Source organism: Anolis sagrei, chromosome 4, assembly GCF_037176765.1.
Source record: "Anolis sagrei isolate rAnoSag1 chromosome 4, rAnoSag1.mat, whole genome shotgun sequence".
Taxonomy (NCBI): Eukaryota; Metazoa; Chordata; class Lepidosauria; order Squamata; family Dactyloidae; genus Anolis; species Anolis sagrei.
The window spans coordinates 15,777,447-15,803,873 of NC_090024.1; the positions used below are offsets into that span (position 1 = coordinate 15,777,447).

Sequence of the window (26,427 nt, forward strand, 5' to 3'; positions counted from 1 at the left end):
TTTAGAGTTTTTAATACTGGAAGCCATATTTTGTTCATTTTCATGCTTTTGTACTTTCTGTTGAAATTGTGGATTGCCTGTGGATTTCAATGCGTTCCCTGTGTAGTCTGACATGGTAGTTGTTAGAGTGGTCCAGCATTTCTGTGTTCTCAAAAAATAAGAATCAATCAGGCAAAAATCAATCAGGGCCAGCTAACATTTCCCTACAAAGGATCCTTCCAAGCAGCAAGCTGGAAGGCCATTAAATGCTAATCAAGATGGCCAGTTGCAACATTCACACTTGCCTCAAGCAGACAAGAGTTCTTTCTCCCACCCTGGACATGCCACAGATATATAAACCCCACTTGCCTAGTTTCCAACAGACCTCTCAACTTCTGAGGGTGCCTGCCATAGATGTCAGGAGAGAATGCTTCTGGAACATAGCCATACAGCCTGGAAAACTCACAGCATCTTTTTGAACTCTGTCTCTTAGCATCTCCTGGGAGTTATAGTCCAAAAGTAACTTTCCCAAACTCTGGCTTTACATACTTTTTATTTGATAAGATGCTTAACAAAATAAGCTGGCAATCCTAAAGACCCTGGAATCCACTTCTTCCACCCCATCAAAATCTAGGAATATTGGTTAAACTTGAAGAGAGAGGAAGCTGTTAGCATATAGATACCTCGTGATGAGAGTTTTCAGATGGATTTGCTTAAAACTGCAACACATAAGGCTGCTTAAATGAGTTTCCCATCCCAAATAATCTAGAATCTCTGCTCTGCAACAACTCAACCAAAAGAGAGACAGAAGCATCCTGTATTTAGACACGTAGGGAGGACGGCTTTTAGTAAATGGTTAAAACTGGTTCACTCTTTGGGGTACAATTGTCCTATTAAAATCTCAAGTGGGATCAGCAGTGCAGTTGCTGATCCCTGTGTCCAAGTATGTCCTAATCCTATCCTTATAAGCCAATATATATTACAAAAACACCTGAAGTCTCTCCATTGCTGTTTTTTCCATCAAAAAGGAGAAAGCTCCTATAAAAAAAGGCTGCTCCTGCAATGTCCATCTAGAGGCAAGCCACTCTTTACAGCAAGACATTATACCACTGGATGAAATACACAAAAATAGATTCTTAGGTATGTCTCTTAACTTTTGACAGTCGTACCCAAGACATGTTCAGCTACTGAGTGTTTAAAACTCTAAGTACATAAAGGGAGCCCCCGGTGTCGCAGTGGGTTAAACCCCTGTGCCGGCAGGACTGAAGACCGACAGGTCTCAGGTTCAAATCCGGGGAGAGGTGGATGAGCTCCCTCTACCAGCTCCAGCTTCTCATGCGGGGACATGAGAGAAGCCTCCCACAAGGATGATAAAAACATCAAATCATCCGGGCATCCCCTGGGCAACGTCCTTGCAGACGGCCAATTCTCTCACACCAGAAGCGACTTGCAGTTTCTCAAGTTGCTCCTGACACGACAAAAAAAGTACATAAACTCTAGAAGTAAATCTTTCCTATGAACAAATCAATCGTTCTTCCCAGAGATGCTTGCATATACATTTCTTGCATATCTCCAACTTAATATACTTCTGAAAAGGCCAACCAGACAGATATGCAAATGCATAATTAGGATGCTTTCCCCAAAATCATTACAATTCAGTTGCAACTGTGTGCTTTCAAGTCATTTCCAAACAGTGATGCCCCTAGCATGTGTTTTTCTTGCTTTTGATTTTTGATTTTTGATTTTTCTGTGACTGGAAGAGTATGTCTTGTCCAAAGTCACCCATGACTAATCAGGGATTTGAATCATAGTCTGCAGAGCTGTAGTTCAATGCTTACATCATAGAATCAAAGAGCTGGAAGAGACCTCATGGGCCATCCGGTCCAACCCCCTGCCAAGAAGCAGGAAAATCACATTCAAAGCACCCCCGACAGATGGCCATTCAGCCTCTGTTTAAAAGTCTCCAAAGAAGGAGCCTCCACCACACCTCGGGGCAGAGAGTTCCACTGCTGAACGGCTCTCACAGTCAGGAAGTTCTTCCTAATGTTCAGGTGGAATCCTTTCTTGTAGTTTGAAGCCATTGTTCCGTGTCCTAGTCTCCAGGGCAGCAGAAAACAAGCTTGCTTCCTCATCCCTATTACTTCCTCTCACAAGGCTATCATGTCTCCTCTCAGCCTTCTCTTCTTCAGGCTAAACATGTCCAGCTCTTTAAGCCACTCCTCATAGGGCTTGTTTTCCAGACCCTTGATCATTTTAGTTGCCCTCCTCTGGACATCACTATACTATATAGGTTCATTTCTACTACTTTTACTACCAGTATGTGGAGGCAGAATTCAAATGCATAGTTGTGTTAGTCTGGATCAGTATGCAAAGGGATACTCTAGCACCTTTGAGGCAAACTGCAAGAAAGAAGTTGGTAGCATAACTTTAATAGATTGATTCCACTTCATTGGTTGCATTGAGTGAAGTGCCTAGGAACAGAAATGTATACCTATGAATGAGCTGTCTCTCTGGGTGTGTATAGTAATAGATATGCAAAACTTGTGCATAAGATAATAATTTGACAAGTTCAATTTTAATGATGGTAATGTTTGGGAAATTATAGGCAGCCTACAGTCTGCACTTTGCCGACCCTCAATTTAACTAGCTTTCAAATAAAACTGAAGTGGAAGCATGACCTCATAGGAAGCGAATGGTGGCTAAATTAATCCCAATTCAAACTGGAAGACAGGACAGCCCCCACCTCTGGTCCAGACTGCCTAAGACTCTTGAATAGCAATACAAGGTCTGGGATATTATGGGCATGGGGAACTTATTACTTCCCTTTTAAATAAGGTAGGCCCAATGGAAAACCGGTTATGTGACTTGGCAGTCATGAATGCAATGATGGTAAAGCGCTAGAATATGTATCTTTGACTTTTTTTTTTCTGAAGTTGACCAAATGAGCTTGGTTTTTCCATGCACATTTGTTGAATTAATTATCCCTGGTTTTGGAATGGCAAATGTAAAGAAAAGTGAAATGAAATCCTCCCCGGTGCCTTGAGGTTTCTATCCTCCTTTGCTGAACCTCTTTCATCATGACAAAAATTGGTTTCCCTGTAATGTTTAAAGGACCAACAGCAGATATGCGGGTGCATTTGCACACCTGATTTGTTCATTTATACAAGGAAGGAATCATGTGAGTTATCAATTTTTACAAGGAGCAAGTAAGTGAGTATTTATATACCACCCTGTCTCCCCAAAGGGGCTCAGGGTGCATCCAGATAGACCTTTAATCCGAGAACTTTCACCTTTTTAACACGCGAATGTTCCCGGATCCTAGTCTACATACACTTTAGAAAGCTCATGCTTTCTGGAGCAGGTGACCAGATGTGCTCCTGGAACTTTCCAGAAGAACACCTGGACACTTGAACTCCTCCCCCAAACTCTCCAAAATCCCTTTTAAAAACAAAATAATTTACCCAGCCTCCATTTGCATGGTGCTAGATCTCTCCTGGTGCGTAGGAATGACATGCCATGAGAAAAGGGGAGGGCAGGAGCGATTTTCCTCCTCTCTCCCTTTCTCCTGGCACATCATTCCTACACACCAGGAGAACTCCAGCACCATGCGAATGGAGGCCGGGTAAGTTATTTAGTTTTTAAAGGGGGGTTGGAGGGTGGGAGGGGGTTTGTGTCCTCACGGTTTTCTGGGCTAATTTAGCCTGAAAAACCACAAGACTTCTCACAACCTCTGAGGATGCTTGCCATAGATGCAGGTGAAACGTCAGGAGATAATGCCTCTAGAACATGGCCATATAGCCCGAAAAACCTACAACAACCAACAGGACAACTGTCTGGAATGCCCCCTCAAAGTCCAGAACTTTTGAGGGAACATCCAGACAGCAGAAGTACTGGGTTTATCCTGCACCTCCCAAGAAGGTGAGGAATAAACCCACAAACAATTAAATTCATGCCAGCCAAGGTTTTCCTGGTTTGTGGCGAATGAATGTGTGTGTCTCTAGGATGTCATCTGGATGGTTCCCTTTTAATTGCAGGAACTCCCATGTTAAAGGGATTGTCTGGATGCATCCTCAGAGGGGTGAATGCTTTCTTTCTATATGCCCATTGCTTTCTATCACTTGAAGAGTTATTATTGTTCCCAACCTACCTCATTTCTCATAGTCATTCCAGTTTAGGGAGAAACAAATCCTACAATACCTGGAAAACTTCAGTTTTCCTCAACTGCACCAAATTTGAAATCAAGAATTTTCAGGCATTATCTCCCGATCCTGAACCATAATAGTCCCAAATAGAGTAGACACGAGAGTTAACATGGTGTAATCATTTGAGCACTGGACTATGTCTCTGGGGACCAGGGTTTAGGATTCCTGCAAGGCCATGTAAATCCACTGTGTGACCTTGGGCTCTTTCAACCTCAGAAGATATAGCAAAAACCAAACCTCTCTGGACAAATGTCTCAGAGCACTTTTTCAGCTGCTTATACATTTTTCAGTTTCCACCCTTTCTTTCTACGGATTCGGTATAAATACCTGAATGTGGCAAAAGCCGCGAGCCTTCATTTCATCCAGAATGAAGATCTGGAATGCCTCCAGCAAGCCAGAGTAGTCTGGACTGCAGGCTTTCTCAGGAGGCAGAAGGAGCTGAAATTGAGTTTGCGTTTGAACACTCTGGAATGGCTGGATTCCTAAATACAGAATAAAAGAAAGCATTTCAGGGGGGTTTCACATATGTCTCCTTAGGTTATCATTCTTGTTGCTTCAGCAGAAGTTGACAATGGGATCACACCGAAGGTCTAGAGAACATACTTTTTTCTAGACATTTTCTAGATCTTTCAGAGCAATTCTACTATCTAAAGCTGTTTGTGTTTAAATAAAACAGCTTTAGAAAGCAACCCAACTGTATTCTATTGTACGAGGGCTATCTGGAAAGTTAGGTTACAAGGCATGTAGCTCTCACAGGGAATTTTTGTGGGTGGACTTGGTATCACTGCCACGTAGTGGGAAGCCAGTGGCGCAAATGAGCAGTGCCAATCATCAGTAGCTCATCAACTGGCATTGTGGTGAAGGTTAGAGATAAGCGTCCACCTTGCATTTCCCACCAAGTGCAAGTTTGTGCTGGAATATGCTACCTAAATGCTAAGGCATGAACGCCACTGCAATTCATCGTGAGAAAAATCATGGTGTCAGTGTTTTGGGACAGAAAAGGGGTTCTGATCATTGATTTTTTGGAAAGAGTTGAAACAATCAATGATGCAAGATATTTTGAAAGCACAAAGTAATTTTGCAGAGCCATCCAAAACAAACATCATGGGATGCTGGTGGCAGGAGTCTGTCTCTTTTATGACAATGGGTGTCCACACACCGCTCATGCAACACAAGAGTTTTTGACTTCATTTGGTTGGGATGTTTTAAGCCACACTTCTCGCAGACCCAATCTTGCACCCAGTGGCTATCATCCTTTGCTATATTGAAGGAACACCTGGGTGGAAAGCACTTTTCCAATGACAATTAGGTGAAAATCAAAGTGATGAACTGCAGGCGGTAGCATCAAAAATCTCCTCATTGGGATTTTCCCCAGGTCTACTATTCGCTATGGATTACAATCAAGCCAAAGCACTTATTAAACAACGTATCACAGACACAGAGCAACAACTAGATCTGGCCTCGATTCCAACCTTCCTTATCAATGAAGACAGCAGATATCTTGCCTCCCCTATGGCATATTTAACAAACTTAGAGGGCTTTCACCCTGGCTCGATGCCACACTCTCCCATCAGCTGTACTCGAAGGCCGCTACTGGAAGATCCCTTTCCCAGAGAGACTCTGCCCCTGTGACTCGGGTCATGTAGAAACAACAGAACATGTGCTCCTCCAGTGCCCGTTCTACAGGGATATCTGTGCCAGGCTTATCTTACCTCTGTTATACAAGCACCCAGGCCATTCAGGACAATTTTATACCTCCATGCTACTTGCAGATATTAATTCAGCTACAACCTACAATGTTGCAAAGTTCTGTGCAGCAGCATACAAAATTTGTCAGGGAATGACTAGTCCCAAAAGTTAACTGTGTGTCCAGTAATCTTCTTCCCTGAATCTACAATTTGGTGATGGATCTGGGCATTATATGTTTTTACCCTGTTTCCCCTTCTGCTCCCTCGCCCATATTGTGCTTATATTTTTAATGTACCAAACATACCAAGTTTGGATGAAAATGTGACTATTTTCTGTGCTGGTCAATGACCGAAATAAAGGATTTGATTGATTGATTGAAGTGATGAACTGGCTGAAAAAGGTGGTGGGAAACTTCTATGACACAGGCATCAAAAAACACATCACATAACTCTAGCGACATGATAAAGATAAGAGGAGACAGAGGGCAACCTTGTTGAGTGCTGTGAACCTGTCCGGGCCAGGGGCTTTATTAGCATCCATTTTATTTATTGTACTCACAATCTCCTCATCTGTTATTTCTTCACTATGACGACTGACCATTGTTATTATGTGATTGCATTTTGCTGTTATAACGTTTTAATTGAATATGTTATATGTTTTTAATGATTGTTTTGTGATTTTATTGTTGGAAACTGGCCTGAGTCCCCCGATAGAGGGGAGAATACAAAATTGCTAAATAAATAAATAAATAATTCTTTATTAAGTTTCTCCCTCTGGTTATTGGATATCTTTGGGAAGTTAAATTGGCCTATACATCTAAATTGGCCTATACATCCTTCAAGATATGGTACTTCGTATAAAGTTGTTTAAAGAACTGTTTAAATTCTTCCAGAATCTCTTTGTCTATATTTATTTCTTTATCTCCTTTTTAAAAAGGTATTATTTGTTGTGATTCCTTTTTTCCTGGACTTGTCTTGCAAGCCATTTGCCTAACTTATTAGCGGTCTCAAAAAGCGTCTGTTTGATAAATTTTAACTGTTTCGCTTATTCTTCAATTTCCAAATGGTGTTTTTCCTGATTTAGTAATGTATTGAACTGAATGATGACTATGTGGGGAAATAATATAATACCCATGCTATAATCCATGTAAGTTTTATTAAAATATATTTATTTTTTGTATTTTTAAAAAATCTTGTATCCTTACTTTCCAGATATCTCTTGTATTACTTTATTTGTACCGAGAGAGAAGCTGGACAAGATGGGAGAGAGCCAGCCAATCACAGTGGCTATCAGAGTGGCTTTTGGGAATTTATTTTTGAATATTTTCAAGCTGTGGGTGGTTGAATCCATGAGTGCATTAATCCATGGATACGGAGAGACGACTGTGTAAAACAGCATCACCAAAATGTTTTCATTTTGACTGAACACGACCCAGATGTTTTAAAAATGCCTCCTCCCCCAAAGTAAGGGGGATTGGGACAGGAAAGAGAAATATAACTTGAGATAACAAATTTCGAACAAACGTGATCCACAGTTTGGCAGCGCTCAAATGTTATATGTAGGTCACAGTTTGTCTCTAGTCAAATATATGGACAAGCGCAGATGGCCAAGCACATGAATTCGGAATGATACATGCCAAAATTCAGGAGTTGGGAGTTTTTTCTTCCCCTTATTTTATTCAAAGGGGAAAAAAATAATCTTCCAAAAATGCCAGGAGACACACAAGGCAGTAAAGATAGCAATAAATACGGAGAGCCAATTGCTTTGAGGGGAAAATACAGAAGTAACAAAATTGAGAGATTATGCGAAGTAACAATATCTGCAAAGTTGAAACATCTGGTGCTCATCTATTTAGCTCAAAGTCAGCGCTTCTATCAAATCCATCCTAAGCATGCTAACTTGGAAGCAAATCCTGCTGAAATCACTGGACCTTACTTTAAGGCAAATGTGTTTAGGAAAGAGAGGTTGGAATATTTGGAAACTGCAGTTTATAGAGGCCACAAGTTAATTATTTTCTCCTCTTTCATTAAATGAGTAAGTAGTTACAGATCACAGTTAAATCCTTCAATATTCCACCATATTGTTCATGAGATGTAAGTAATGATTAGAAGTAGATAAAGATAAAGGTTTTCCCCTGACATTAAGTCCAGTTGTGTCTGACTGTGAGGGTTGCCGGTCATCTCCATTTCTAAGCCGATGAGCCGGCATTGTCCATAGGCACCTCCGAGGTCATGTGGCTGGCATGACTGCATGGAGTGCCGCTACCTTCCCCCTGGAGCGGTACCTATTGATCTACTCACATTTGCAAGTTTTTGAACTGTTAGGTTGGCAGGAGCTGGGGTTAACAGCGGAAGCTCACGCCACTCGTCGGATTCAAACCTGCAACCTTTTGATCAGCAAATTCAGCAGCTCAGCGGTTTCACTCATTGCGTGACCAGGGTGATTAGCAGTGATTTGACTTTTTAAGACACTGGGGTTTGTGTGTCTGTTTTAAATGTGACATTTAAAACAGATGTGTTCAAAGCATTGGAAAAGCTTCTTTGGGTCCCATACTGGGAGAAAAATCGGTTGGCAATTTACTCATGCATATACTCATGCAAAAATCTAGAAATTTTAATCAAAAACTCAATCTGAAAAAAAAAACTGGGTCAACCTATCCATGGGTCATTGTGAGTATTGTAACTTAACCCTTAATAAAAAGGAACCATCCCTGAGTACAGTGTTGAAAGTTGAGAACCTAAAAGCATCACCATCCTCTACTGTCTTCATCATAGCACCATTTCTGTCCGGAGGTTTAGCACAGCTGGTAAGTCACCAACAATTATAAGATCTATCAACCGAAAGGTTGAAAGTTTGAAGCTCCGGGTCAGCGTAAGCTGCTGACTGTCAGCATAGCTGACTGTTTATCTAAGCACTTTGAAAACAGCTTTTGCTGTAATTATAGAAACTAGGTACCACTCAAAGCGGAGGAGGTGTTTTACGATGCCATAAAGAAAGAAGATAAGAAAATGCTGGGCAACAAAAAGAAAGGTGGAAGTCCTGATGGCTCTTGGTCATAGAGGATGGAGTGACAGCCCCCCTGTGGATTCGAGCCCGACCTTCCATGAATTCAAGTGCAACCTTTCATGGCACCAAAAAGCTTGACATTGAGTCGAAACAACAACACACCTCCTTCTATTCTGTCTGTCTCTGTATTGACTATACAAAACGGCATTGAATGTTTGCTGTGTATGTGTACTGTGATCTGCCCTGAGTCCCCTTCAGGGTGAGAAGGGTGGAATATAAATATGTTGTTGTTGTTGTTGTTGTTGTTATTTTGATGCCTGAGTAGGGAAATGGCGGTATCCAAGGCTGGTTGGCTCCTCAGGCAACACTGGTGTTTTCCCCTCTCTGCAGAATTACTCTTGATGTATCCATGGGTCATATCAAAATCTATATTTTGGGAGCCCAAAACTTGCCTCTTATGCATGAGCATATAATGAAATGAATTAAAATGAAAAGATCATACTGTTTTCCTCAACCACACACACGAAAATTGATAGATCCAGGTAATCACGATGAAAAGTCCTTAAACAGAGGAACAAACATCCTGCCATCCCTTTCTAAAACAGAAACTGAATGGGAATTATGGAAAGCAAGGGGGACACCACTTCCAAAAGTGGAGTATTGGGTGCAAATAGCAAATGCAGAAATTACCTTGATTTCTGCCATGTTCAAAGCCATTAAGCAATCCCAAACTCAAATTTCCATTGCCATGACCAACCATCTGCTTATCCAGATACAGTTCTAGACCACATCACAAATCCTTAATTGCCATACTTACTCTGACAGGATTGAGAATGGGGTGGATTTCCTATCCAAAGTTGATTCTCCGTATCACACATCAACATTTCGCTGTCAGAAAAGACATTCTGGAAGCTCATAGAGCAGATCAGTTGGCACTGCTGGATCTTTGGATTTGTGGCCGAGACATTGCAGAAAACACCACCATTAATCACTTGAGGGGAGTCAAAAGGCAAGGGACACTGAGGACCTAAGGAAGAACATGTTGGAAAATATCAGTCACTATAACCTCTCTTCCAAATCTACATTGGCAGGAGATGTGCAAGCTGCAGATGGATGATTGATAAAATGGCATATTGCTGAGGCAAATAATTATTTCTAGCTTGGAAGAATTTAACTGAGAATCATCTCCCTCACTTCACTTATATCAAAGGGTATCACATTTTGACCAGTGGAAAAATTAGGATGAACAAGCTCCATTCACAGAGAGCATGAAGAATAGTCAAGAGCCTGGTCTTTTTGATCACAGCTTCTAGTAATGAGTTCCTTCAAGTCATTTCCAACCTATGGTGATCCTAAGATGAACCTATCATTCTGTTTTCTGGGGCTGAGAGTATATGAATTGCCCAAAGTCACCCAATGGGTTTCCATGGCCACTTGGGGCACTAACAACGACATCTGCCCTTGCGTTATGCTACTCTGCTGCTAAGTATGCATGCCCAGTGTGCAACACATCTCACCATGCTAAAACAGTGGATGTGGCTCTGAATGAGACATGCCGCATTATCACGGGGTGTCTGCGCCCTACACCACTGGAGAAATTACACTGTTTAGCTGGAATTGCACCACCTGACATCCGCCGGGAAGTAGCAGCCAATAGTGAAAGGACCAAGGCAGAGACATCTCCAGCTCATCCCTTGTTTGGGTATCAGCCAGCACATCAACGACTTAAATCAAGAAATAGTTTTCTAAGATCTACAGAGACACTCGCTAGAATGACCCCAGCAAGCGAGAGTCCAAAAGTGGCAGGTTCAAATCCAGAACCTCAATCAATGGCTGATACCAAATGAGAGACTCACCCCTGGGCACACAGAAAACTGGGCGACTTGGAAGGCGCTGAACAGACTGCGGTCTGGCACCACGAGATGCACAGCCAACCTCAAGAAATGGGGCTACAAAGTGGAATCCACGACATGCGAGTGTGGAGAAGAGCAAACCACTGACCACCTGCTGCAATGCAACCTGAGCCCTGCTACATGCACAATGGAGGACCTCCTTGCAGCAACACCAGAGGCACTCCAAGTGGCCAGATACTGGTCAAAGGACATTTAATCAACTACCAAGCTTGCAAACTCTGTTTTTTCTGTTTGTTAAAAATGTGTTAAAAATGTAATACAATTGTCTGGTTGATGCTGACACAATAAATAAATAAATATTGCAGTATCATTTCCTCCTTATAGACCTGAGGCATCCAACGTTTTGTTTCATTTACACCAAACCAATGAATGCTTCAGGTCTATAAGGAGGAAATGATGTTGTGATGAGATATCTGAGGGCACTTCCAAACAGGACTGAAACCCATGCAGAAGTGGATTTAAAAACCTTTCCTGGGGAGGGTGTCTACATGCCATTCCGATAACAATTGGTTGTGGTTTTTTTTACTTTTTAGAGTTTATTTTAGGATTTAAGGGAGGGTGTGGGTGCCTTTTTTCATGCTCCTGGAGCCTGAAAAACCTGTGTGGATTGGGCCCAGGGATCCCATGACGCTGATCTTACCAGGTGTTTAATTAATTCAGAACAAAACACCTTGTTGTTTGGACACCTCTGGTAAAGCCAAGACAGGTCCTGCTTTTTGGGTCTGTCTGAATGAGCCCTGAAACAGAACTTTTCTCCCTGTTACACTAGCTGTCTTCTTTCAAGGATTGTTCCAAACTTCAGTAGGGTGAGGGGAGCAATTAAAAACATAATCTCCCAAAGGTGCTTCATTAGTCCTATGCATTCTGAGAAATAAGTGCAGCATGCAAAAGAGTGATAAATATCAATATACGTGGCATTGAAAGTCCTGATATATACACATCATTGAGAAATTACTGAATATTACCAAACCATGCTAGATGGAAGTTTCATGTGACCTGGGGGAATCTCCCTCATACGGAACTGATTAGCTTAATGGAAACCCAGTTGGATGCAAGCGACATTCCAAAGTTACTACTCGCTTGCTAAGACATCTCTTGTGATGCAGAGGTGGGATTTATTGTTCTTTCCCACAGAAGCTGTCTCATCCGCTGACAGGCCACGGAACATCAGCCTTCCGCTATGCCAAGAACTGGAGGAAAAGTCCTCACCTGGTCTGAATCTCAGAAATGTTGGAAACAGAACATGAGGGAAATTGGTTACTGTGTATAAACTGATATAAAGTTTTTTATTATTATTTTGGAGAAGGGATCTTTGGTATTAGAAGATCCAGTACTGGAAATGGTTGCAGAAAGACTACAATCTGGAGTCAGACACAAGGGGGTTATAAAGGTTTTGTGCTGCATCCAGCACTATACACATATTTCTTTGCCTTCCTCAATAGAATAAATCAGCAAACAATTTATGGAGACAAATATTGGTTATGAACAAAAACAATGTGAATAGATGGCATCAATATCTAGTTCTCCAAAAGGACATGAATTGAAGTGCTGTGTGTGTGTATATACACACACATGTGATCCTAATATCAGAGAGGGATGTGAGGGGGAGTAGAGAGAGAAGTGGCAATCCCAGTTTATACTACTTTATGGTGTAGAAAGGCATTTGTACCAAAGCTAGGATACTCTCCGACATTATTTCTACATGTAAAGGGTATGTTCTGGATGGAATGAGCATTGTGGAGGACTTCAAACACATCAGTTTTCATTGTGGTTTCAGATTTTTATCTCCAGTTATAATCCTTTACCTCTAGCCAGAGCTACTTATTTTGGCACAGAGGTGATAGTTCACTAGGGATGTTCTTCTTCACTAATTTTTTTTCTGTGCAAAATGGTTGTTTTGTGAAGAAAATGGAAACAACACTGCAGGGAATACTATTGCAGAAAATGTCCTTTTCTGCCCCAAAAATGCTTATTTCCACGTGCAAATTTTGCATAGAGTGTTATAGTTGGTGCAGCCCCCCCCCCCCCCCCCCGGAATTCTCATGGTGGTTCGCGAAAAGGCCTTACTGGTGCATTACTTAAATTGTTATGTTTATTCATATTATGATCTGATCACCATACTCAATATATCCCATATGCATGGGTGTATTGGGGTAATGATACAAAAGATTTGCTAGGCTAGACCCTCTTTCACTCAGACTCAGCCCCCCCCCCCCCGAAACTCAGCCCCCCCTGAAACCCCCCTGAAAACCCCCCTGAAAAAAATTCAGCCCCCCCCCAAAACGAAATCCTGGCTACGGGCCTGAGTTGGTGGGATTTATAGTTCACCTACAAGCAAAAACAATTCTGGACTCCACCAACGATAGAATTGGGCCAAACATCCCACACAGAATCCCCATGCCTTGAAGGGACTCGCTGGTATGAGCCTCCCTCCAGCCTCGCACACTCTCCCTCGCCCACACATGCACACCACGCTGCCATGCGCCAAGCATGCCTGCTCTCCCCTCCCCAATTGAAGTCTCAGAAACAGCCCTCCCCTTGGCTGAAAGGCTGGCTGAGAAGCCAGTCAATCAGAGCATAGAAGGTGGAGGGATTTGCCATCTGTTTCCAAAAAGGAAGAGAAAGACATTGGGAGAGATCTCCAGCCTTCTCTGCCTAAGGGATTCCTAAGACCATCAGAAATATATGTTTACTGATGGTCTTTGGTGACCCCACTGAAACCCCCTCATGATCCCTAGGTTGAGAAACACTGCTCTAGAAACATTGTTTTCAACCATTGTAACATTATTTGCATATCTGTATTAGACTCTTGAAGTCTAATACTTAGACCACTAAAGCCCTGGCCCCAAGAGTTCCTTCCTTTTATAAAAGCTTTAGATAGCAAACCACATAGCTTTCATCCAAGCAGTGGAGTTGAAGGCCAAAAACATCTGGGGACCCCAGGTTGAGAACCACTGATCCAAGGATTACCTTAACTAGGTACAGAGATGCTCAGAGAGGTTGGCTACCAAGTGATGAACTGGCCACAACCAATGTAAATATGTTGATGGAATATAAACGTTGTGTTAGACATCTGTGGACTAGCTATGATTATGAACTCAACAGATCTTCAAGATATTCAAGAGACCTTATAGGTTGAGACATCACAAGCCCTTTCAAATAGTGCAGATAGAAAGGCTACTCAGAGAAGTTGTTGATGAACCAGAATGTTGAACTTGTTTCTTCCATGACCCCTTCATTGAATGTATCTAATATTACACAGTTATACCACTTTAACTGTAATATCTACCATAACACCACACTGTGGAATTTGGAATTCATAGCTTGATAAGGTACTTAAGCTTCTGTGTCAGAGGCATGAACTAGAGCTCTCTAGTAAAGAATTCTAAGTACTTCACTAAACTAAAAATCCAAGGATTTCATAAGTTGAAGTCATGGAAGCTGAAGTGTTATCAGAATATTATAAACTGTGTGGTGCATGTATATTTATTATCAAGACTAGCCGTCCCCTGCCACGCATTGCTGTGGCCCACATGGGGGTTCTGCGTGGGAGGTTTGGTCCAATTCTATCATTGGTGGGGTTTAGAATGCTCTGTGATTGCAGGTGAACTATAAATCCCAGCAAGTTCAACTCCCAAATATCAATATTCTATTTTCTCTAAACTCCACCTGTGTTCACATTTGGGCATATTGAGTATTCGTGTAGAGTTTGGCCCGGATTCATCATTGTTTGAGTCCACAGTGATCTCTGGATGTAGGTGAACTACAACTCCAAAACCAAAGGACACTGCCCACCAAACCCTTCCAGTATTTTCTGTTGCTCATGAGAGAACTGTGTGCCAAGTTTGGTTCAATTCCATTGTTGGAGGGGTTCAGAATGCTCTTTGATTGTAGGTGAACTATAAATCCCAGCAACTACAACTCCCAAATGACAAAATCAATTTTTTTGAGTGAAGGACATACATTGGGGTGTTAGGTGTCTTGTGTCCAAATTTGGTGTCAATTCCCCCAGTGGTTTTTGAGTTCTGTTAATCCCACAAACACACATTAAATTTTTATTTATATAGATTATCTCCAAAAACCTGAAGAGAATCTTGGAATTGTGCTTCTTTTCTCAAAAGATTTGAATTTCCTAAATTTGCCACAAATGGATTCTTTAAAAATGCCACAAAAATCCTCGCGATGTCAAATGACATCTTCCCACCTTTGAACTATTTGAAATACCCAACTGGGACTGTTTTAAAGAAAATACCATGTTTCACGATGTGACTCACGTTCACATGAAGGCCGCTTGCCAGTGACTCTTGTCCCCGGAGCCTCTTCTCCATTCTCAAAGACACACCAACAGCTTTCCTGGTCCTCGCTGCATTGCTCAGGTGAGAAGGCTCCAGTTTCAGCTTCACACTGAGGGATGTTCCCTCCACCAGTTTCCCTGAAGAGAGCTTTGGATCTCACCAGGTTGCAGGAACCAAGACCTTCAAGGTAAGAGCACACTGTGTTGGAAAGACCTTGGACAAGAGTGTTTTGTTTTGACTATTAAGGTTTCTTCTTAACACATTTTGTAGTCATGCACATCAGAATAAATCTAGAGTAGTATAATGCAACAAAGAAAAAATTGAGGTAAATATGTGACCTGCTGTGATGACCATTCATGCACAAGTCAAATTCATGCACAAGTCAAATTGTCCACTAGGATGTTCTCATTTTCTTTGTTTTCCTTGTGCTACATTATGACAACTGACTTGAAAGTCTTGCTGCTCCAAACACAAGCATCCATACAAAATCAAGGTGATGGGTACAGACTAGACTATCAGCCTTGAGAACCTTCGATCCTACAAATTACATCCAGGACAAAGGCAGGTTGGCAATCCTGAATCCAACTGCTAGCCCCAACTGAAGAAAACTCATGGAATTAATGGGAACCTGGTAATTCCATGCTAATATGAGTTTTCTTAATTCAATGGGCCTGCTGCATTTGGGACTACACAATGGAGGTAGGCCTTAGAAATTGTAAACTTGCTACTTTGAGATTTGCAGCACTGTAAATTAATATAAGAATATGATACCTTTAGATGAAATTTATTTATTTATTTATTTATTTATTTACAGTCTTTATATTGCACTCTTCTCACCCTGGAGGAGACTAAGGGCAGAATTACAATGTACACATACATGGCAAACATTCAATGCCATAGACATGCAACACATATAGACAGACAATCAGAAGCTATTTAACATTCCAACTTCTGGACACCAGGGGAGCTGTCACTTCACCATCCATCTGCGACACTGATGAAGTACTTTCTTGCATTCCCTGTATGCTTTTGCTGAAATAGACAACGCAGTGCTTTCTGCAGTGTTGCTGTTGTCACCATTTTTGTGGTGTGCCCTCAAGTTGTTTCTGACCTATGGTGATTAAAGTAAAGCTATCATGGGGTTTTCCTGGCAAAGTTTATTTATTTATTTATTTTATTTACCGCATTTGTATACCGCCTTTCTCAGCCAGAGACAACTCAAGGCGGTTCACAGTCGGCAGTGATTCGATGCCAGTTCTGACGCTTTTCGATGCCAGTTCTGACGCTTTTTTTTCTCATGTCAGGAGAGACTTGAGGAACTGCAAGTCGCTTCTCGAGTGAAAGAATTGGCTGTCTGCAAGGATGCCTGGATGTTTTGATGTTTTACCGTCCTTGTGGGAGGCTTCTCTCATGTCCCCACTTGAGGAGCTGGAGCTGATAGAGGGAGCTCATCTGCGCTCTCCTCAGATTTGGACCTGCAATCTGTCAGTCTTTAGTCCTGCTCGCACATGGGTTTAACCCCCTGCACCACCGGGGGCTCCTCTTCTGAAGCTGAGAGTGTTGGACTTGCCCAAAGATCACCCAGTGGGTTTTTCATGGTTGGGCAGGTATTCAAATCCTAGTCTCCAGAGACAGAGGGAACATCTACACTGTATCATGAATGCAGTTTGACACCACTTTAACTGCCATAGCTAAGAGCTATGGAATCCTGGGAGTTGTAGTTTGGTGAGGCAACAGCACTATTTGGTAGAGAAGACTAAAGAAATTGTAAAACTACAAATTCGATGTTTCTATAGCACTGAACCATAACGATTAAAGTATTGTCAAACTGCATTCATTCTAAAGCGTAGATGCACCTCTAGTCCAATATCAAATTCACTATGTACTGTCCAGTTCATGTCGACCATATACTATTTTGTCCACATTACAAACCTATTCATTTATTTATTTACAGTATTTATATTCTGCCCTTCTCCCCTCGCAGGGGACTCAGGGTGGATTACAATGCACATATACATGGCAAACATTCAATGCCATAAACACACAACATATATAGACACACACACAGAGGCTATTTAACAGTCCAGCTTTTTCATGAGGGTATTCTGTCCACCAGGGGAGCTGTCGCTTCACTGTCCATTTGTGACATTGATGAAGTACTTCCTCATTCTTTGCATGCTTGCTGGAGATTTTTATGGCGTCGTAAATTAGCCTCCCCACATAAGTGGTACCTAAATTTCCTACTTGATAGATGCAACTGTCTTTCGGGCTGCAAAGGTCGACAGCAAGCTACACAAATTGATCAGAAGCTCACTCCGACCCGGGCTGGCTTCGAGCTCATGACCTTTTGATCAGTAGTGATCTTAATGTAGCTGACTCCCAGCCAGCTGCACTACAGTCAGCTGCGCTACAGAAGAGCACTGCTTAAAGGAAGTCCTTCTGTCCAGTTTTGGGAAATTCTCTAAACAAACTACAGTTCAGCCCACTCAGCAGCATCCTCTAACTTCGAAGTTGCATTTTCAGGAGATAGGAAAAGCATCGTGAGAAGAAGGAACAGGGAATTCAACTTCTAATCCCAATAGCATGTGCCTAACTCTGTGTTCAACACAGAGAACAATTACTTTTTCCTCCTCCTCCTCCTTTTCCTTACTTGTAAGACCTGATGATAACTAGTATTCCCCGGTGGCCTGACCCATTTCAGCTCCCAAAATCAGACAAGAACAGATGTATTTAGGATGATTGGGTGTATTTATCATGGTTGAGTCATGCACATTAAAATGCAAAGCAAACACACTTCTCCTACATCCCTAGTAAACAGGAAGAACTTACATTGAGGTCCGAGGTTTGAACCAGTGCTGCTTTGCTGAAGAACTTCCCCTGATACAGGATCAACACACCAGGCCTGTGTGTCTGATTTCTGTAGGCCAGCATATTCACCAGTCTATAAGGAAGGATTTACTTAATTACTCAATGACAAACATGCCGCAAGGCTGTTATTAATAATGCCCAGTATTGTCCCATTCATAGATTGGTGCTTCACTGATGTTCTGTGTTGATTTCTATAAGTCATCTTTGGCTTATCTGGAGCAAAAGATATAGTGGTTTAAAACATTTTCCCAGTTTTCTCTCTGCTTTGAAGTCAGAGAGAATACAGCCTCTAATCCAGGCATAGCCAGACTTCAGCCCTCCAGGTGTTTTGGACTTCAACTTCCACAATTCCTAACAGCCAATAATCTGTTAGGAATTGTGGGAGTTGAAGTTCAAAACACCTGGAGGGCTGAAGTTTGGCCATGCCTACTCTAACCAAAATTTCCCCATGGAATTCCATGCTCTTGCTTTAAATCAATGGTTCCCAACCTGTGGTCCATGGACAATCAGTGGTCCATAAGAATGAAAATATGGTCTGTGTCCTCACCATTACTACACCATTGCCTGGAAACCATGTGGTGACTGGTCTCGCGAAACCCTCTGATAGTGCTCAGGCAATGGGGATGTCGAGAGGGAAGAGGCTGACTCCCCATGAAAGATTATTACTACCACATCAGCTCTAGATTACTAAGTATGGTTTTCTGTGGACGAGCAGATGGTGACTACAGGATGGCATATGTTCTGTATCTGCTCTTCCAGCAGTCACCAGCCAGTCCCTCTTCAATGCCAGAAATACATTGCCAGAAATAGCTTAATGGTGTAACATTAGAAAATGTTGACCATTTCTGCTACCTTGGCAGCCACCTCTCCTCAAAAGTCAACATTGACACTGAAATACAACACCGCCTGAGCTCTGAAAGTGCAGCATTTTTCTGAATGAAGCACAGAGTGTTTGAGGACCGGGACATTTGTAGGGATACCAAGGTGCTTGTTTATAAAGCTATTGTCCTCCCAACCCTGCTATATGCCTGCATGTCGTGGACAGTCTAAAACATCACATGCAACTCTTGGAATGATTCCAACAGCGCTGCCTCCGAAAAATCCTGCAAATCTCTTGGGAAGACAAGCGGACAAATGTCAGCGTGCTGGATGAAGTAAAGACCACCAGCACTGAAGTGATGGTCCTCCGCCATCAACTCCGCTGGACCGGCCATGTTGTCCAGATGCCCGACCAGTGTCTCCCAAAGCATTTGCTCTACTCTGAACTCAGGAACGAAAAATGGAATGTTGGTGAGCAGGAAAAGAGTTTTAAAGATGATCTCAAAACCAACCTCAAAAACTGTGGCAGAGACACTGAGGACTGGGAAGCCCTGGCCCTTGAGGGCTCCAGCTGGAGGTCAGCTGTGACCAGCAGTGCTGTAGCATTTGAAGAGGCATGAATGGAGGGCGAAAGAGGGAAACGTGCCAAGAGGAAGGCGTGTCAAGCCAACCCCGACTGGGACCACCTGGAAACCAATGGAAACCAATGCCCTCACTGCGGGAGAAGATGCAGATCAAGAATAGGGCTCCACAATCACCTATGGACCCACCAGTACACTGATCTTGGAAGACTATCCTACACAGACAATGAGGAATCGCCTAAGTAAGTAAGTAAGTAAGTATGTTCTGTATCAGAAACTAGAGCTGGCGAGGTCTATCCAACACAGTTTTCTGAACCAGTGCCCAAAATAACCAAACCGAATCGAAAGTTGACCAAAAACTGATTCGTAACCATTTTGGTACTAATGTTGGAGAGTGGTCCCTGGTCAAAGTAGCCCTTGGTCAAGTAGTCCCAAAAAAGGTTGAGAACTACTGCTTTAAATCATCAAGACTGGGGTTTTGAATCACCAGGGGATTTTTACTTTTCCTTACTCTGTTGGGACAAAACCCAATAATGTTATGAAATTCAGATTTGAAATGTACATGACCGAAATTCGAAGTATACATTTTCCAATAAGAAGCAACTTGCCTCCAGGCAGGCTGGTGTAAACAGATCTTCTGAAGCACCATTAATCTTCAGTCCATTTGGTTTCCAGCTGGAAATCAATGCATTTGCTTGGGAGCGTTGACATGGCGTCTGACCTGCATTAAGACAATGATCTTCTTCAGTAATGTAAGTTTTGGTCAAGATATAACCTTCGTAAACTCAGTTGTTTATCTTCCCTATACTGCTTAGATGATAAATGCAGGCATCAAGGCTATCAAAACCAGAACAAGGATTCAGTCCAGCACAATATATCTGCTGGTAGTTTCAGACTGACACATGGGTCAAAAAGTAATGGAGCAAATCCATCCCTAGAGTAACTTAAACTATTTCAGATGAGTCAGCCAAGGGGTGAACGGACACCATAAATCACCAGTAAAGCTTGGATTTGAGAGCAAAGAATGGGTTGCAAATGTGACTCACATAGCTGCTCAAGAAACAAAAATGGTAACCAAAAACATTTATATCAAATACATTATCCTTTTTAAAAAAATATTTGCAGTGTCCAATCTGTATACCAAAAAAATCAATATTTTTTCTTTGACTCGTTCTTTTGGTTGATGCAATTTAGCAGGGTTATGATGAAAACTGACATATTAGTATGGAACTTCCGATACTTTATACTATCTTTAGCATTTGCCATACTGACAAGCATACATGTGCATGATTTATATATAGGCTTATTGAACAGCGCAGAACATATATTTATATAGATTCAAATTCATACAAATCTGCCTCATTTGTGTCAGACTATTGTTTCAGCTAACTCAGTTTCATCTGCTCTGATTGAGAATATCTCTCCAAAGTTTCAGGTACTTCCAACTCAAGATTGGCCATGTTGAGATTTTCTGCATTTGAAATATGAGCTCCTCTACTGAAGATTAGACCCATTTCTAAAATTTTACAGGGTTTATACAATTAGCTGACCTTCTTTGCTTTGTCTCAAAATAATCAAGGGGGAAGTATGAGAAGAAAAAGTAACTTACACTGGGGTAGCCGTGATGAACGAGCCACCAGAGAGTCCTCCACATAACGTCCTCTTTCATCCACACACCAGCAATGACCTTAGATACAAAGGAAGACATGCTTATTATTTCTGATGGTCCAAGTCCCTTTGCAAAGAGATTCCCTGTGATATGACAATGGGTAAAAACAGACTAAAACTATAACTTGCTTGCTGACTCCCTTTACATCTGAGCAGATTCATGTGAACAGTAGAGATGTGCAATTTGCCCAAAAAGCATGCCATTTCGGGGTTCATTTTTGGCTTACCCCTTATTATGTTTACCAGAAAGTTACTCAAATCAGGAGGAGTGTTGTCATTTTCATTCAGCAAAGATATGGCCCATTGGATACAATGGGAAACTTTAAAGGTTCAATCCTTAGTCATTTTAAGGCCTATTTGCATGAAAGCTACCTCAGTTTTAGACTCCATTTACAAGTGGAGGCCTGCCAAGTTTCAGAGAAATTCATTGTCAGAGATTGACGATACCCTGCGGAAGGAATGCTAGATCAAGCAGACACTGAGTTGCAAAATATGGACTCTGCAGGCTTTGAGTTACAAAAGAAACTAAGTTTTACTAAGTACATACAACAGACACATCTTTCTACAGCGAGCTACAATTCAGGAAAAAACAACAAAGAACTAGTCAAAACCGAAAGCTTCTTCACATCTGCTTATCTTCTCTTGCTGAGACTGGCTACTCCCTTCTGTTCTCAGCAAGAACAAACCTTATCTTACTTTTTCAAGTTCACTTAATCACAGCCTCAAAGTATAAACATTTCTGCATGGCATTTTCAATTCACAGTGGCATCCATCTTGGCAATACATAGAAGCACATTGAAAAACACATACATAACTAAATTAATCCTGACATTCATCAGTTTACTGACTTTTAAAGAATTATTTCAAGTTTTAACCATAACATTTTTTAAAATAAAACAAACCGCATGAAAGGGTTCTGGGAATTGTAGTCACTGGTTGTGTCCATTCTCAGCCAATCAGAGCATGGACACAACCAGGCCTTTTGTTGTCTGAGAAAAGAGAGAGAGAGAGAGAGAGAGAGAGAGACTTCAACTTCCATCATGCTCCGAGGGGAACTTAGAGACTTTTTAATGTCCACCTCATACAAGTGCTGCTGGAAAAGCGAGTTCCCAGTAGGACCCTCTCTGGAGGAGGAGCCCAGAGAACTTTTCCACTGCCAGGAAGAGAGAAAAGATGCTAAATTAACTGATTTATGAGGCCATAAAGAAGACTCCAGCAAAGCATTCCAGCGGGGAAGAATGCGGGGAATGCGGAAGTGCTTCATCAGCATCGCAGATGGATGATGAAAGCGACAGCTCCCCTGGAAGCCAGAAAAAGTTAAAAATAGCCTCTGTGGCATTGAATGTTTGCCATATATGTGTACACTGTAATCCGCCCTGAGTCCCCTGCGGGGTGAGAAGGGCGGAATATAAAAGCTGTAAATAAATAAATAAAAATGTTGCAGGATCTTCTCCAGGAGCCCCGCAGCAAACCCCTGCCTCATGTATAATGCAGACCTAACTCCATCCTCTCAGTAACCAATAAATCCAGTTTCTTAATCCGTTTTGTTGAGTTTTTTGGTTCCCTCCTCCCCATTCTGTTTTTGGGAGATTACACAAAACGGACCACCAAATATTACAAATCACTTTCAGTCAAGCTGATTCAGGCCCAAGCCTAGAAAACAGTAGCTAGTCGCCCCCAGGCATGAAGATCCACCACTGGTTGTCCATAGAAGCCTCTCTGGACATTTCGTTCTCACCTGAGCTCTCATAGCACTGCACAGGTTCCCAGTTCCCCAGTCCATCACATTGGGGGATGTAAGGTTGAAATCCAAGTCGCACAGCCTCCCCTGCAGAACCATTGGATGCAAAAAGACTCTTCCAATAGAAATGCAAGGCTAAAAAAGAAAACAGGAGGAAAGAAAAAAATGAACATTATATAAGCAAAAATATTAAGTGCAGTCATGGTGAACTGAAAAGCTCTCCTGCTCTCCTGCAAATTCACAAATAGCTGCAGATAACTTCTAATAAATTTGTCAAATTGGCCACCCTCCTGCATGTGGTCAAGGGGAGCCTTTCCCAATCCAATGTCTTCCACATATTTCAGTCTACAAAGGGCATGGGCAAACTTGGGCCCTCCAGGTGTTTTGGACTTCAACTCCCACAATTCCTAACAGCCTACCAGCAGTGTGTGTTGAAGTTCACCAAGTCAAAAACTAGTAACAGAACTCTGTGTACACTGACACAATGATTAGCTACTCTTGCGAACCACAATTATGAAAACAATGAAAAAGTGAAACTTTGTGTGCAACTGTTTTTATATGAGCATAGAACCTTAGCAAGATATGATAGCCATGTATAAATATGTGAGAGGAAGCCACAGGGAGGAGGGAGCAAGCTTGTTTTCTGCTTCCCTGGAGACTAGGACGCAATGGAACAATGGCTTCAAACTACAAGAGAGGAGATTCCATCTGAACATGAGGAAGAACTTCCTGACTGTGAGAGCCGTTCAGCAGTGGAACTCTCTGTCCCGGAGTGTGGTGGAGGCTCCTTCTTTGGAAGCTTTTAAACAGAGGCTGGATGGCCATCTGTCGGGGGTGATTTGAATGCAATATTCCTGTTTTTTGGCAGGGGGTTGGACTGGATGGCCCATGAGGTCTCTTCCAACTATTTGAGTCTATGATTCTATGATTCTGGCACTAGGTGCTTTTCAGTTCTATCTGGAGATAACTCGACTGCAATCTGAAAAAGTTCTTTGTGATGGTTGCCCCTGCAAATGGGACAATAAATAATCTCTTCCAATATTATGCAGATACGTGGTGCATATTTAAGTCTGCCTTAAAAGAGGCCAGTTGGGCACTGAGGTTTGAAAATCTACCTCCGCTTCCCAAAATTTATTTCATCAGATCAACAATGACCACTTCCACTTCAAAACGCCTACTTGATTGTGCTGCCAGCCGAATGGCGTAATCACTCCCGGCCAATAACTCTTCCGAAAATGTGATGCCCGACTGGGAGAAATTGTTCAGAAGCTCGTCGTCTCTGAGCGTGGCCACTTTGGCCATTAAAAAGCTCTGCCCAAAAGGAAAATGAGAGCGGCTTGACTCTTTGATGAGTTGCTCCACTTTGTCCACAAACTTCCGGGCTTCTTGCTTGGCTGCTTCACACTCTCCAGGACCTGCAGGGAGATAATAGTGTTGTTCAGTGGAATTGGATCTTCTGGAAAGGGCTTGGAAAAGTTACTTTTTAAGATGATAACTCCCAAGAATTCCCAACCAGCATTTTGCATTTTGCCAAAATGCTTTCTCTTCCCTCTAGAATCATAGCGATTTCCTTACGTATATGTATACTAGCCATACCCTGCCACGTGTTGCTGTGGCCCAGTCTGTGTACATGTACTTTATGTGTTTATATGTTGTGTATATATTTGTGCATATGTGTATATATGTGTGTTAGTGTTTTTGTGCATGCGTTGTAATATTTGGGGTTTTTTTTTGCTTTTTAAGTCTCTTCCGCTGTGTTTTCCAGTGTTTTTATGAGTGATGGTCACTTATTGGGTTGTTAGGTGTATAGTGTCCAAATTTGGTGTCAATTCGTCCACTGGTTTTTGAGTTATATTAATCCCACAAATGAACATTACATTTTTATTTATATGGACTAGCTGTACCCGCCACACATTGCTGTGGCCAACCTTCCCTCTTTCTCTCCTTTCCCTCCTTCCTTCATTCCCTCTTTCTTTCCTTCTTTCCCGTCTTTCCTTCTCTTCTTCCTTCCTTCCAGTCATGTCTGACTCTGGGGAGGTGGTGCTCATCTCCATTTCTAAGCCGAAGACCTGGTGTTGTCCTTAGACACCTCCAAGGTCATGTGGCCGGCATGACTGAATGGAGTGCTGTTACCTTCCCGCCAAATGTTACCTATTGATCTACTCACATTTGCATGTTTTTGAACTGCTAAGTTGACAGAATATGTATATACTACTTTCTATCAATATTCAGTGGTGTGATACAGTTGGAGGAAGCCATTACAAATTTGTAAAAAGGAACCTATAAACTGCCCCAAAAGTTTTAGTAATAGAGAATTGGGGGATTACAACTATGTGGATTCCTTGCAGGTTAGAACAACTTTGGTGTGAATTTCAGCAACTTTATGGATTTCTTCTATTTGATAGTTTATACTTCATGCATTTCATTTGTTTCTCTTCCAATTATATTTAATCTTTGCCTCTTTGCTTATGTTATTTGTGTATACACAAACCCACACTTGCAGCATTTTATTCTGATTACATCTGTAAACATTTTCCGCTCCTAATTTAAATGAACTCATGGCATGATGAGCTCAAAGGGGGGTTGTGTTGATGAGATGACTTAACTGAAATTGAAACCAGGCTTCATTAACAATACAATACAATAAGCCTTTATTGGCATAACATGGCAGAGAGTATAAAAAATAGTACACATAATAAAAAAGGGCTTCTCGTTTGCTACACATTCAGTTTGCAGACTTCATTCAGGAATCTTGCCACTGAAAGGCAGCAGCTAAAGTCCTGGCAATTTAAAAGCAAAATCACTTTGTCAGAATCGCTGCGGTTCTTCAGTGAGTCTAAAACTTGTGTTAGCAGACTGGATCTTAGCTCCTGGTAGAGTGGACAGTGCAGGAGAATATGCGGTATGGAGTCTAGCTGTCCTGTGCTGCAGAGGCAGACCCTCTTGTCGCTCGGGAGGCCATTGAGTCTTCCTCTATGGAGCGGCGATGGCATGATGTTAAATCTAGCCAGCATGTAGGCTCTTCTGTAAGAGGGGTTGGTGAGCTCTGTGATGTAAAAGGCTGGATTTCCCTGTGTGTATGGAATTGCCAAATTAATAGGTGAGCAGGATTTGTTTGCCAAGCTCAACAATTGGTTGTGGTCCCTATCTAGCAGCCTCCTTTTGATGAGGGTAAAAATCTCGGGAAAAGATAGTAGGGTCAGGAAATCGCTGTCGTAGCCCAATTCCCCGATCTTTGCTAGGACAGTTGAGCACCATTTGGAGTGGTGGAGTTCGCTCAAGGTGAGTTGAGTCAGAGAGTCTCTGGGACTTTGATAGTGTATAGATAGCCAAAATTTAATGACGATTAGCCAGATAGTAGCCTCAATAGAATATTGCCCAGATTCAAGACAAAGAACTGCATACGGGACACAGTTGGGGGCACCATATAGTTTGTGGAGGAATTTCGAATGAAAAGATCTGATGGCGCTGTTATTGGGGGTTGTGTTGATGAGATGACTTAACTGAAATTGAAACCAGGCTTCATTATTCATGCAAAGCTAGAGCGGCATATTGCAGTCTGGTTACACTGTGTAATACACGCATGCACAACATGCCACAACATGTGCAAGGGAGGGAATATGTAAACATGTTGACAGAAATCAAAATTACAGCAAGCAGTTTTCA

The 26,427-nt window shown here is 42.0% G+C and overlaps 1 protein-coding gene across 1 annotated transcript in view; it reads right to left on the minus strand.

Moving 5' to 3' along the window:
* Positions 1–26,427, minus strand: part of TG (thyroglobulin) — a 197,148-nt gene that overhangs the window by 152,014 nt on the left and 18,707 nt on the right. Inside the window, exons 11-18 of the mRNA XM_067467011.1 lie at positions 23,940–24,176; positions 22,759–22,896; positions 20,962–21,039; positions 19,961–20,073; positions 17,914–18,025; positions 15,064–15,264; positions 9,694–9,903; positions 4,509–4,663 (exon numbers count right to left, since the gene is read on the minus strand). Of these exons, the coding sequence (XP_067323112.1) occupies positions 4,509–4,663; positions 9,694–9,903; positions 15,064–15,264; positions 17,914–18,025; positions 19,961–20,073; positions 20,962–21,039; positions 22,759–22,896; positions 23,940–24,176 (1,244 nt within the window). The remainder of the gene's footprint in view (positions 1–4,508; positions 4,664–9,693; positions 9,904–15,063; positions 15,265–17,913; positions 18,026–19,960; positions 20,074–20,961; positions 21,040–22,758; positions 22,897–23,939; positions 24,177–26,427) is intronic.